This window comes from Orycteropus afer, unplaced genomic scaffold (assembly GCF_000298275.1).
Source record: "Orycteropus afer afer isolate SDZICR_OR568_19922 unplaced genomic scaffold, OryAfe1.0 scaffold00122, whole genome shotgun sequence".
NCBI classification, from domain to species: Eukaryota; Metazoa; Chordata; class Mammalia; order Tubulidentata; family Orycteropodidae; genus Orycteropus; species Orycteropus afer.
Genome location: NW_006921709.1, coordinates 5,425,817 through 5,439,036, shown reverse-complemented (window position 1 = coordinate 5,439,036; position 13,220 = coordinate 5,425,817). Strand labels below are relative to the sequence as shown.

The 13,220-nt window shown below is 37.4% G+C and overlaps 1 protein-coding gene across 1 annotated transcript in view; it reads left to right on the top strand.

The window, feature by feature from the left end:
* The window catches only part of MAP3K1 (mitogen-activated protein kinase kinase kinase 1), an 87,097-nt gene that overhangs the window by 61,758 nt on the left and 12,119 nt on the right, over positions 1-13,220 (top strand). Inside the window, exons 7-11 of the mRNA XM_007944166.2 lie at positions 3,796-3,917; positions 4,452-4,533; positions 5,760-5,943; positions 7,918-8,196; positions 11,891-12,012. Coding sequence (XP_007942357.1) covers positions 3,796-3,917; positions 4,452-4,533; positions 5,760-5,943; positions 7,918-8,196; positions 11,891-12,012 — 789 coding nt within the window. The remainder of the gene's footprint in view (positions 1-3,795; positions 3,918-4,451; positions 4,534-5,759; positions 5,944-7,917; positions 8,197-11,890; positions 12,013-13,220) is intronic.

The following is a 13,220-nucleotide window of genomic DNA, read 5'->3' as shown; positions in this document are numbered from 1 at the left end:
TGGAGGGTCGATGAAAGAGGGGGAGGCCTTCAACGAGATGGATTGATACGGTGGCTGCGATGATGGGCTCAAGTATAGCAGGGATTGTGGGGCTGGCGCAGGATCGGGCAGTGTTTCGTTCTGCTGTTCATGGGGTCGCTATGAGTCGGAAACGACTCGACGGCACTTAACAACAACAACAACAACATAGAAAAAGTGATCAAAAAGATGTTTATAATGGTTTCTTAAAATATGGAAACAACTCAAATGTCCAACAATAAATGGATGCTTAAGTAGTTAGACTCTAGCTAATCAGTGGAAAATTACACAACCATTAAAAGTTATGTTTGACAAATGGAATTTTTATGATGAAGTTTTTAAGGGTTTGAAATTATACATGTATATAGGTAATCTGACTGATGCTTACAAAATGTATACTTGGAAAAAGATGGGCAGGAAATAACCCGTCTTTAAATAAAATAGAATGTTAATGTTTTAGTCAACAATAATTAGTAAGTTGCCCTTGACATGCAACTTGAGTAAATTGCGGAATCTGATTTTCCTAAGTCTTTTCAATAAAGTCATTTTGGTATAGTTATTTCAAAAGTTAGTTGGCCCTGAATAATGTTATTTTTACTTATTTATTTTTATTGTAGTGAAAATACATATCACAAAACATTTGCCAGGTCAACAGTTTCTACATGTATAATTCAGTGACATTGATTACGTTCAAGTTTTGCAACCGTTCTTGCTATCCTTTTCCAAATTAGTCCACCACGGTTAACATCACCTCAGCGCCCCCTAAGGAAAACTCCCTTATCCCCTGCCCTGCCATTCCTGGTAACCACTAAAAATCTGAGTATATTTCATGTGCTGTTTGGCCATTTTAGTACCCTCTTTGGTGAATGATCCATAAGTATTGTTATAACAGATTTTTGTATACATCGTTTCTATAATGTTGTTGGCAGTTTTTTGTTTTTTTTTTTTTCCATTAATGCATGCATAATTTGACAGCTTTTTTCCACCAGCTAGCTCTGTAAAAATAAAATGAAGAGAGCTGGAGCAGTTAAGATGGGAGGGAGAAACTCTAGTGTATCTGTACCTTGGGAGTCCCACATGTCTTTGCTGACCTGTTTGTTCACCTTTTTGGGAGAGTGTTTTGTGCACTTGGAGAACTGGTTATTTTGCTGTCGGTCACTCAGACCTGTTTTTCAGGAATTACAGTTTAAGACAGTAGAATTCAGTACTGGGCCAAGAGGAAAACCTGAGCTTAGAGAATCTGGGCTTTGTAAGGGTAGGTAGGTTAAGGTCTATTCTTCTCCGACCTTAAAGTCTAATAATCGCTCTGCCACAGATGAATTTTTATGACCTTAGGTGGGTTATTTAACATCTCAGGTCTTGTCTTTCTGTTTTAATGGAAATACTGTTAATAACTTTAACATTTAGTACATCCCTACTTTTTTTGTTTATTAAATGCAATAAATTTTCTTTTCCTTTTTTTACATGTATCTATAGAATAGCATTCTAGAAAATAGAATTTTTACTTCATGGCTATGGACATTTAACATTTTAAGAAAAACTAGAAAATTCCTTTCCAAGATTTTAGTGCCTAAGGCACTTGACTGCTAACCAGGAGGCTGGCGGTTCAAACCTACCAGCCACTTCCCGGAAGGAAGGTTGGGCAATCTACTTCAATAGAGATACTGCCTCAGAAACCCAAAGGAGGGGTTGCTATGAGTCGGGTCCGACTACAGCACAAAACAACAACAACAGCAGCAATATATATGAGAACTTGTTTTCCTATGACATTATCAGTTCCAGATGTTACCAGTCTATTTAATTCTGCCAATCAGATTATCTAAAAACATAAATTAAAAGAAATAAGGTATGACCTCATTGATTTAATATGCATTTTGTACTTAATAGTGAAATTAAGGGAAAGCGGGGGAAAGGAAAGCCAAGCCAGGGGGACAAGACAGAGCAAGCAGTGAAATTAAATGTTTCTTCATGTTTATTAGCAATTGGTATTTTTTATCCCAGTGCCTTTTTGTCTTTGCCCATTTCACTATTGAGCTATCAATAATTTTCTTACAGATTTTTTTAAAAGCACTTTGTGTATTAGGAACATACAAATATATACAGTGTTATATACAATATGTTATAAGGAGCTCTGGTGGTGCAGTGCCTAAGGCATTTGACTGCTAACCAGAAAGCTGGCAGTTCAAACCTACTAGCTGCTCTGGAGAAGGAAAGTGGTGCAGCAGTCTATTTCCATAAAGATTTACCACCTTGGAAACCCAATGGGGGTCACTGTGAGTTGGAATCAACTTGATAACAGTGATTTTGGGGTTTTTGTTTGTTTTTATGAGTATGTTATATATATCTCACATACGTTGCCCATTATAGTTGCATTTTTGCCATAAATGGAATCATCCTGTACCTATTAGACTTACTTGCTTTTTTTTGTCACAGAGTATATTGTGAACAACTTTCTTTGTCATTATTTATGGATCTAGTTGATCTTTTAAAAAGCTCCATAGTGCCTAACTGTACCATAATTGTGTGTGTGTGCAACTAATTATTCATTTGGTTGTTTACATTTTTTTCATGATGCTGAATAATTCTGCAGTGAATATTTTTTATGTATTTGTCTTTTTATTTCCTTATGACAGGTTCCTAGACATCTAGTTTCCTGGTAAAAGATTGTATACATTTAAAATGTGAAATACTTTTCTAGTTTTTTCTGGGAGAGTTGGACAGTTTCTGCTCCTTCCAAAAATAAGCTGAGAGGGACCTTCAGAAGTAAAATGATGGATACATGAGCTCTAAGGTCCCTTTCAGTGATGGAAGTCTTTAAACTATGCCATGTGGTTAAAGGTTGCATGTTTTCACATAGTCAAACCTTAAAGCAGTTTGTTTATTCAGAAAGTATGATAGCAAATTTTTTTTCCTAAATTTTATTTTGTTGTTATTGAAAATATACATAGTAAAACATACACCCATTCAGCAGTGTATGCAAGTACAATTTACATTGTCTGCAAGTAACATTGATTACAACCATTTTCACCTTCCTTTCTGAGTTGTTCTCATTAACATAAACTTGCAGCTTCCTATCTTTCCTGTCTAATCTTCTGAGTTGCTATTGTCAATTTGATCCCGTATCGTTTTTAAAAGAGCTGAATGTTCAACACAAACCTTTGCGACTAGTTAAGCCACACTATTGTTCAGTTTTAAGATGACTTCAGGGGAAATGTTCTTTAAATATTTAAGGTTTAAAGATCATCTCAGGCCAGTAGTTTCAGGAGTTTATCTACCCTTCATGACTCCAGAAGGTCTCAAGTCCATGAGAATTTGAAATTTTGTTCCATATTTTCCCCCTTTTGATCAGGATTCGTCTATGGAATCTTTGATCAAAATGTTCAGTAATGGTAGTTGGGCATCATCCAGTTCTGATCTCATAGCAGAGGGAAGTGGTTTTCATGGTGGGAATTAGTAATAGCAAAATTTTTGCAACACTGTATATCTTCTGTAAGATTGTAGCTCATAACTAAATTGTATCTATACCAAGAACAGGTTAGCTTACCCCACAGTCTATAAATATACAGGTATGTGAATCTCATTTAAAATTGCTATATTTTGATAGGAGAAATATAGCTATTTGAGAACTGTGTCTCAAATAGCTGTATAAGATGCTCTTAAGAATTTCTAGTTAATTTGTTCATATTATAAATAAGCAGAAATTGATTTCAGCATATGGCATTAATTCTTGCATTATTGTTACTGTATATTTAATGCTTTCTCTTTCCCTTCCTACAGTATAAAAGATGAAGACGAACAGATGTGTCCTATTTGCTTGTTGGGCATGCTTGATGAAGAAAGTCTTACAGTGTGTGAAGATGGCTGCAGGAACAAGCTGCACCACCACTGCATGTCAATTTGTATGTGGCTATTTTTCTTCTTATGCTTATTTAAAATGGTTACTCTACAAACTAGTTACATTATTTAGGATTTGACCATGGCTTGTCAAGAGTTTGGCCAGAAAAGCAAAAAATACATGTCAGCCTTAAGTGAAGTCTTCAGCAAACTGAAGTTTAGGATCTGTTAAAAGATGATCTGTTGTGAGCAAAGAAATGCAATGCACTCTGATGCATGTGGTGATAGAGCACACAGGAGTGGAAATGTAAACCTGGTCTGGAAAGTGTACAGGGAGGAAAGGAGGTGGAAGAAGGCCTGGGCAGGTGTTACAGAGTAACACCAAAGCAAGGCTTAGAATGGCATTGCCAGGTAGATGTAGAAGGTTTTGAAGATTAGTAAGCAAGTACATATTATCATAACTAACAAAAGGGTATTCACAAAAACTACACACATCAGAATAACCTGTTGTTATTACATATGTACGTGTGTGTGTGTGTGTGTGTATGTAAATAATTGTTTGCAGTTTTGTAAGTTTTTTCTTATTTTTAATTTTCCAGGGGCAGAAGAATGTAGAAGAAATAATGAACCTTTAATCTGTCCCCTCTGTAGGTCTAAGTGGAGATCCCATGATTTCTATAGGTAATAATTTTGAATTAATGGTTTGTATATGTTTAACAGAAAATAAAAATGTAGAAATGACCAGAATTACTGGTCAGATAGAGGCTGGTGGAACCCCCGAGACTGTGGCTTTGGGTTATCTTTCAGGCCTGGAACTAGACTCACTTCCATGGATTAACTCTTAAGCCAGACAACAGGAAGGCCTGCAAGCAAAAGCACCTACCTACCCCAGGGAGATGTACCCCTTAGATCAGTCAACCATGAGAGATCAGAAGGGCAGCATTTGCATAGAGGGAAAACTGGACAGACAGGACTGCATAGATATGAAGGGCACTGGGAGGGCGGGTGCAAAAACAGCAAGGAGGCCACATGTTCTGACCTCCTCTAATCTCACAAGAGGAAGACAGCAGTAACCCAAGGCCTATTACTGCAAGGCCAAACATGCTGCCTCCCTCCAGCCCTTTCACCAACCGTTCCTCCCAAAGCACCCACCACCTCTCTCCTGGGTTCGATAATTCACTGCCTTGGCCACACAGAACTCACAGATTACAGGGTTTATTAGGGAAGCACCAGGCTACAACTCAAGTTCAGGAAGAACGCTCAGTCTCTCTCCCAGCCCACCGTCCCTCAGCCAAGAGTCTCTCACAGTCTCTTTCCCAGCAGTGCTGGTCCCTCGGTGTCTCACTCAGCAATGCATGTCTCTCATGTCTTTTTCCCAGCAGCACGTGTCTCTTTCAGGGGCACGTGTCTCTTTCAGCAGCACGTCTTCCTCCACCAGCAGTCAGAGAGAGTTCTGCTTCCAGGAGGCCTCCTTTTGAGCCGGGCAGGGTGGTCAAACTAGCCAATCATAGCATCAGAACTCTAAGCACCTGAGAGAAAGTGGGCACCCCCCAGAACATTGTATTGTGCCACGCCCAACAGAAATACTCCAGGTGGATAACATTTACAATCAGCTCCTCAGTTGCTCATTCCACCACTGAGTTTACAATGACTTATGGGTAGAAAAGCCATACTAAGTAATTTACTACACTGCAGCGGGTAATCCCAGAGAGGAGATGGGAGGAGAGCATTTTATTGTCAGGGTTGAAATGGGGCTGGGAAACCAAATGTGCATGAACTGTTGAGAGCAAAAAAAATCTTCTTTGTAAATTTACACCCAAATCACAATAAAAAGTTGAAATAAAATAAAAATGTTCTTATTCAAACTTGTTAATTTTCTTGGCAAACTGTGTTGATTTTCATTTTAGCCATGAGTTGTCAAGCCCTGTGGATACCCCATCTTCTCTCCGAGCTGCACAGCAGCAAACCATACAACAGCAGCCTTTAGCTGGGTCACAAAGAAGGAGTCAAGAGAGCAATTTTAACCTTCCTCATTATGGAACTCAGCAGATCCCTCCTGCTTGTAAAGACTTAGCTGAGCCCTGGATTCAGGTAAATAATTCTTTGTTCTTCTTTGGAAATATGGACCAATTAATACAGTTGTCTCCCCTCCCACCCCCAGTTATTTACAATTTAAGAAAATAACTTTTGCTTGCCTATCTTGAAAATTTTAATTTTACTTTTGGTGTTAGTACTCTGCTACTTATTGTAGATTTTAAAGCAAACCTCAAAAATTCTTTGTGCTCTAACCTCTCATCCCTAGAAACATCTCTTCCTGAGCTAATAGACATAAAAGCGTATCCAAAGAAATCATTCTAATGTTTAATCCCTATTCCTGCTAAAAATTTTTCTGACATTTTTCTCATTTGTTGCCATTTAAACTCAGTTTCACCATTCTATATATAAAGGTATAGAACAGTATATAAACCACCAAACCAAACCCACTGCCATCAAGTCGATTCCTACTCATAGTGACCCCTCCTTGAGTTTCCAAGGCACTACCTCTACAGAAATAGATTGCCCAGTCTTCCTTCCGAGGATTGGTTGGTGGGTTTGAACCTCCAGCCTTCTGGTTAGCAGTCAGATGCCTTAGCCACTATGCCACCAGAGCTCCCACCAGTAGTTGCTAGTGAAGTAAAATTATTATTTTTGAGACTCTTGTTTGCTGTTACTGTTAAATTTGTAAATTAACTCACTAGGCTGTGTATCACTAGGATATGTTTCCATTTTTTTGTGACCATTAGAGTATTTTAAAAAAAATCCGATTGTTGACGAGTTGATTTTAATTCATAGTGACCCTATAGAACAGAGTAGAACTGCCTCAAGGTTTTTAAGGCTATAAATCAGAGATCAGACTGCCTCATCTTTCTCCTGTGGAGCAGCTGGTGGGTTTGAATTCTTTTCTCAGCATATTAGCAACTCATCATGAATCTAATAAAGTCTGAAAACTTAATAAACATATCTTATATGTCCAGATCATTAATGGTATTTTACATAGAGCCTTACTTTCCCCTTAATGAGACCTCGTGATAAGAATTTTCAAGTTGATACTAAGCAATTGGGTGCCCCTCTTTCTAGGCAGCCTGCTGGCTTGTTTTGTTTAAACACTGGTTTGGAATAGGCTATATATTCCTAGTTTCTTAAGTTAATTATGTAAGACAAAATTAAGACTTAAATGGTGGAATGCTGCTGACACTGCCAACACATAAGAAGTTTAGTGTTTTCTCATTGATTTATTCTCTTTACCATTATTTTTTAACAGAAAAAATAGAAATATGTCATGCTTTGTTTTCCCCAAAATTATGTTTATCTTTAGTATTTACAAGTTTTTCAGATGGTAAATTATCTTAGGCATTAAATTCATTTTAGCTAATTGGCCTTTAATGTCAAAACTGTTTGCCCTTTCTTTTCTTCAGAGAGTCTGTGACTTTGGAAATCTGGTAGTGATTGTAACCACATGCACATGTCATTATCCTTTGTTGATTTGGACACAAGCATTTTTCCTTTAGTTTTTTTTATTTTTCCACTCTATTCTAATCCCCTCTATTTTGTGTGTAGTGCTTTTTTTTTTCAAACCTGTATGTTCAAGACAGAAATAAAGTAACTTAAGGTCTCTGACTTAATGCTGTCATCTATAAGAGCAACACTTCATTTTTTGAAAGATCTGGTTCCTGTCTTGACTTCCCTAGATTTTTGTTCTTTTCTAGATTTTGCTTCAAAAATTTGTCCTCTGTAAGCTACCTTAATATGAATACAACGTTGAGATCCTTCACCGTTCCATTTTGTGTTGTGAGCGTAGGGGTAGAGGGAGCAGTTAGACATAGAAATACCTGAATAGCCATCAAATTACTTGAGAATTTACTCTTAATTTAACTTGAACTAATGAATGTTAATGACTTTTGATAGTTACCAGTTAAACTTGAGTATAAAATTTTTCTTTAGTGATCAGAAATGAAGTTTAACTCACAATCTTCTGGTTTCGTTAGTTTTTCTTCACACTGCATTTGTTGTGTTTCTTTGATATAGGTGTTTGGAATGGAACTCGTTGGCTGCTTATTTTCTAGAAACTGGAATGTAAGAGAGATGGCCCTCCGACGTCTTTCCCACGATGTTAGTGGGGCCCTACTGTTGGCAAATGGGGAGAGCACTGGAAATTCAGGGGGTAGCAGTGGAAGCAGCCCAAGTGCTGGAGCCGCCAGTGGGTCTTCCCAAACCAGTATCTCAGGAGATGTGGTGGAGGCGTGCTGCAACATTTTGTCCATGGTCTGTGCTGACCCTGTCTACAAAGTGTACGTTGCTGCTTTAGTAAGTAGTTTTATTCATAACCATATCATTGTGGGTTATTTTTTAATGTTTTATAGATAATGTTTTTAAGATACAGTGTAATGACCTTATCTAATTTGATTTCAGAAAATCCACGTTTTATTTTTATTCTATGTTGTTAGTTGCTATAAAATTGCACTGCCGTGGAGTCGGATCCAACTCATAGCAAACCCTCCTTGGGTTTCCGAGATGGTATCACTACGGAAGTAGATCGCCCAGTCTTCTTTCCGAGGACTGACTGGTGGGTTTGAACCACCAGCCTTCTGGTTAGCAGTCAAGTGCCTTAGGCACTGTGCCACCAGAGCTCCTATAGAGCTTGGTAATCTTACGTGTACCAGAACAAAACATTGTCCAGTCCTACTCCTATCTTCACATTCGTTGATATACTTAAGTCCATTGTGGAGGCCATAGTACTTTGAGTGCCCTCCAACCTAGGGGTGGCTTATCTTCCAGCATTACACTGGAATTGTGTGATCCGTAGGCTGTCTTCGGCTCATTTTCAGAAGTAGACCTCCAGACCTTTTTCCTAATCTGTTTTAGTGTGAAGCTTTGTTGAAACCTGTCAACCATGGCTAACCCTGATGGTATTTGAAATACCAGTGGCATAGCTTCCAGCACCATAGCAACATAAAACCAAACCAAACTCACTGCCATTGAGTCGATTCCAACTCATGGCAACATAAGCCACCACAGTGTGACAAAGTGACAGACAAATGGTAGATTTGTACTCTGTAATCCCAGGAAATTATATTTTTCCATTTACATCTCTTCATTTGAGTTTTACTGATTTTAATCTCTAGAAATTTTCTATTTTTCTGTAATTTTGTTATTTTTAAATTTTATTTGTTGCTGAAAATATATGCAAGAAAACGTGCACCAGTTCATCAGTTTCTTAATATGTGGCTCAGTGACACTGATACACTGCATTCTGCAGCCTTTCTCACTACCTTTTTTGAGTTGTTCCCTCCCATTAAAAATAAGCTCACTGCCCACTAAGGTTCCTGTCTTATCTCTTGAGTCGCTGTTGTCAGTCTGACTCCATATACAGTTTCTTAAAGAGCACAATGCTCAAGGCAGACATTTTCCCTGGTTAAACTACTGTTTCGCTTTAACGAGACTTTAGGGGATATTTTTGGTTTAAGGTTTAAAGATTAATTTAGGGCAGTAGTTTCAGTTTCCAGAAAGTCTGGAGTCCTTGAGAATTTGAAATTCTATTCTACATTTCCCTACTTTTGATCAGGGTTCTTCTGTAGAATCCTTGATCGACATGTTGTATCTACAGGTTTTCTTCTATACAGGTAGTCCCCAACTTACAATGGGCTTCTGTTCCAATAACTACCTTGTGAGTCAGTTCTGAAGTAAAGAGAATATCTTGTTATTATTGCCTTTTATTATCAGTATCTTTATAAATCCGATCTTTATTTGTGTTTGGGGGTTGGTGTGAGAATACTAACTAACATAGCAATTACACACTGCCACACTGTATGTAGTACATATTACTAATGATAATATATATAAAAAACGGATTACTGTAAGTGCTATTCGTTTAACCTGACTCTATTGTAAATCAGGAACTACCTATACTATTGCTTACTTTTCTCCCTTTTAAGTAGCATTGTGTTTCCATTTATATTTTTACATTTTTCCTGAGCAAAGAATTTACATATGGCCAAATTAGAAGTGCTTAATGAGATAGCAAGATGATCAAAGTTACTTTCAGTTCATGGTTTTTTTTATGTTTTATTAATAGACATTATGGAGAGTTAATTTTTAATAAACACTTTAGCATGGAAATTAAGGAGCTATTTTACAGAAAGTTCTGTGACAGACTGTGTATTGTTCTCCTGGTTTAACTTGTTAGAAGTTGTCTTTCATTATTGGGGTGAAGTGACTAAGATGATGTTCTGTTTGTAATTTTGGAGCCTGATTCTGCTTTCTGCCTACTGAATAGCTACCTCTTTTGAACAGGGTTTCTCAATCTTGGCACCGTTGGCCTTGGGCCACAGAATTGTTTGGGATGGAGGAGAGCACTGTCCTGTGCATTGTAGGATGTTTAGCAACACCCTTTGTCTCTATCTGCTAGATAACCAGTAGCAAACACCCCAAAGTCAGGACAAACACAATTGTCTCCAGGAATTGCCGCCTGTCACGCAGAGGACAAAATCAGAACCACGGATTTGGCAGAATTCTTTCCTAGTCTGTTGTAAAAACTCACTGGTCTCTCTGCTGTCACTCTCATTTTTTTTCTAATCCAGCCAAATTGGATTAATGTAATAATCCAATTATAATGTAATAATTGTCCCTAATGAATCTAATTGAGAGGTAGTGTAACGTGATGGTTTTGGACTCAGGGTTAAAACTGGGTGTCCTTAGAATTTGTCATCCAAACTGGGACATTTAAATCATCTGCTGGTTAAACTAGAACCAGCCCAGGCAATTGGACATATGGTCTAGATCATGGAGACCTTAGTTCAAATTCTGCTTCTGCTGTTTGCTAGTAGTGTGACTTCAGGAAAATTACTTACCCTCTTGTTTTCTCACCTATAAAAGGATGAAAATATTTACCTTTCAGATTTGAAATAAGATTGAGTAAAAACTTATCATCCTATCTGGCACACTGTAAGAACTATGGCTGTATGTATTTAGCAGCTATTATTATTCAGAATCCACATATTTTAACATCTTACATAACCATGGTACAGTTACAAAAATGGAGAGAAAATTAATATTGATATAGTGTGATTGTCTACAGTTATTCATATTATACCATTTGTCCCACTAATACTCATTTTCTGGTCTAGCGTTCAGTTCAGGATCATGCATTGCATTGACTTGTCATGTCTCGTAGTCTCCTTCAATCTAGAATAGTTCCTCAGTCTGTCATTTGTCTTACATGAGTTTGATATTTTTAATTCAGTTGTTCTATAGACTTTCCCTCTAAGGAGCTCTGGTAGCATAGTGCCTAAGGCACTTGACTGCTAACCAGAAGGCTGGTGGTTCAAACCCACCAGCCACTTCTCGGAAGGAAGGTTGGGCAGTCTACTTCCATAGTGAAACTGCCTCGGAAACTCAAGGAGGGGTCACTATAAGTGGGGTCCGACTTGACGGCGCCTAACAACAACAACAACAATATAGACTTTCCCTCAGTTTGGATTTATGTAGTGCACCCTCGTGATTAAATTCAGAGCATGTGTCATTGGGGGAAGAATACCACAGAATTGATGTTGTATCCTTCTCAGTACATCATACCAAGAGGTACATGTGTCTTGATCATCATATCAAGATTGATTTGTCCTCTTACTGATGCTATTAACTTTAACCAGTTGGTGAAACTCTGTCTTCAAGGTGTTTTCACTGTGACGTTAACTTTCTTCCCCTTGTAACTAAAGACTGTCTTGTGGGAAGATACTTTGAATCTATGTAAATATCTACTTTCTCACCCTGATTTTTCCCATTAATTTAGCATCCCTTCATGATTCATTCTTGCCCAGAACAGTTATTAGCACTGTGTTTAATTAATTATCTGTTTCCATCATGGATTTTTGTTTTATTCTATGGATTATAATCTGTTCCTGCCATCATTATTTTTGTTGTTCAAATTGTCCCAGATTAGGCCATTGTCTCAAATGCTTTTTAATTGTAGTTAAATTGACCTTCAGTTTTTTTCTATCTTCAGAAAACATTAAGAGCCATGCTGGTATATACTCCTTGCCACAGTTTGGCAGAAAGAATCAAACTTCAGAGACTTCTCCGACCAGTTGTAGACACCATTCTAGTCAAGTGTGCAGATGCCAATAGGTAAGAACTTACTGATGAACTGGTTCAAGTCAGCCTGTTTTCAAAGTGCCAGCACAGAGCCCCACACCTAGTTAGTGAGTGATGGATTTATTGAATGAGTCTTTGAATATTGTTTTATAATGTGACATTTCAAATTAAACTGTACTACTACTACTTAAAGATCTTAAGGACAAGAAAGAATGAGTATCAAGAAAAGTTGCTAACTTTTAACAAACTCCATGTACTTCCACATTATATTTAATTATAATTATATTTGATTCTTTCCTGTTTTAAAATAATGTTCTTAAAGTCCAGTTGATAAGAATAATAGCTGATATACATATCTATAAGATATAATCTCATTTTAGATGTTCAATTACATAGGATAGAAACCAGTAAAATAATTACACCTTATTTTCAGGACCCAAACAAAAAACTATTAATTATAATATTTTACTCTTAATTATAATTTCATAACAAAAACATTCCATATATTCCTGAAATATCCTTGAAAATTGATAAGAAACAATGAAACTCTAATCGGAGGTACGGAGAGTTCACATACAGTAACAGTAAAAAGCACAAGCCATATTTTCATTGGGCCAATACTTCTCTTTTATTTTCCTCTCACACAAAAGATCGGACCACATTTCATTTAATATGTATAACTAATAATAGCCAAAAGGTAGAAACAACCCACTGTCCACCAACTGATGAATAGATAAACAAAATGTGGTGTATGCATACAATGGAGTATTAGTCAGCAATAAAGAGAAGTGAAGCTGTGATACATGTACCAAATGGATGAACCTTGAGAACATTACGCTGAGCCAAATGAAAAAGGACAAATATTGTATGATCCCATTTATATGAAATATCTGAAATAGGCAAAAGCATTGAGACAAAAATAGGTTAGTGCTTACCAAGGGCTGTGGAAAGGAGGAACTGAGTTATTAGGAAAGAAAACAGTCACAAAACATGTCAAACAAAAATTTAGGCTCACTGGGAACTACTGGCAGGCAAATCAATATTTTCACATACTAGAAAAAATAAACCACAATACCCAGTTGTTGGGTAATTCCCATCTCTTTGCATCTCCCACCCCACTGCCGTGGAGTCGGATCCAACTCATAGCGACCCCTCTTTGGGTTTCCGAGGCAGTATCACTATGGAAGTAGATTGCCCAACCTTCCTTCCGAGGAGTGGCTGGTGGGTTTGAACTGCCAGCC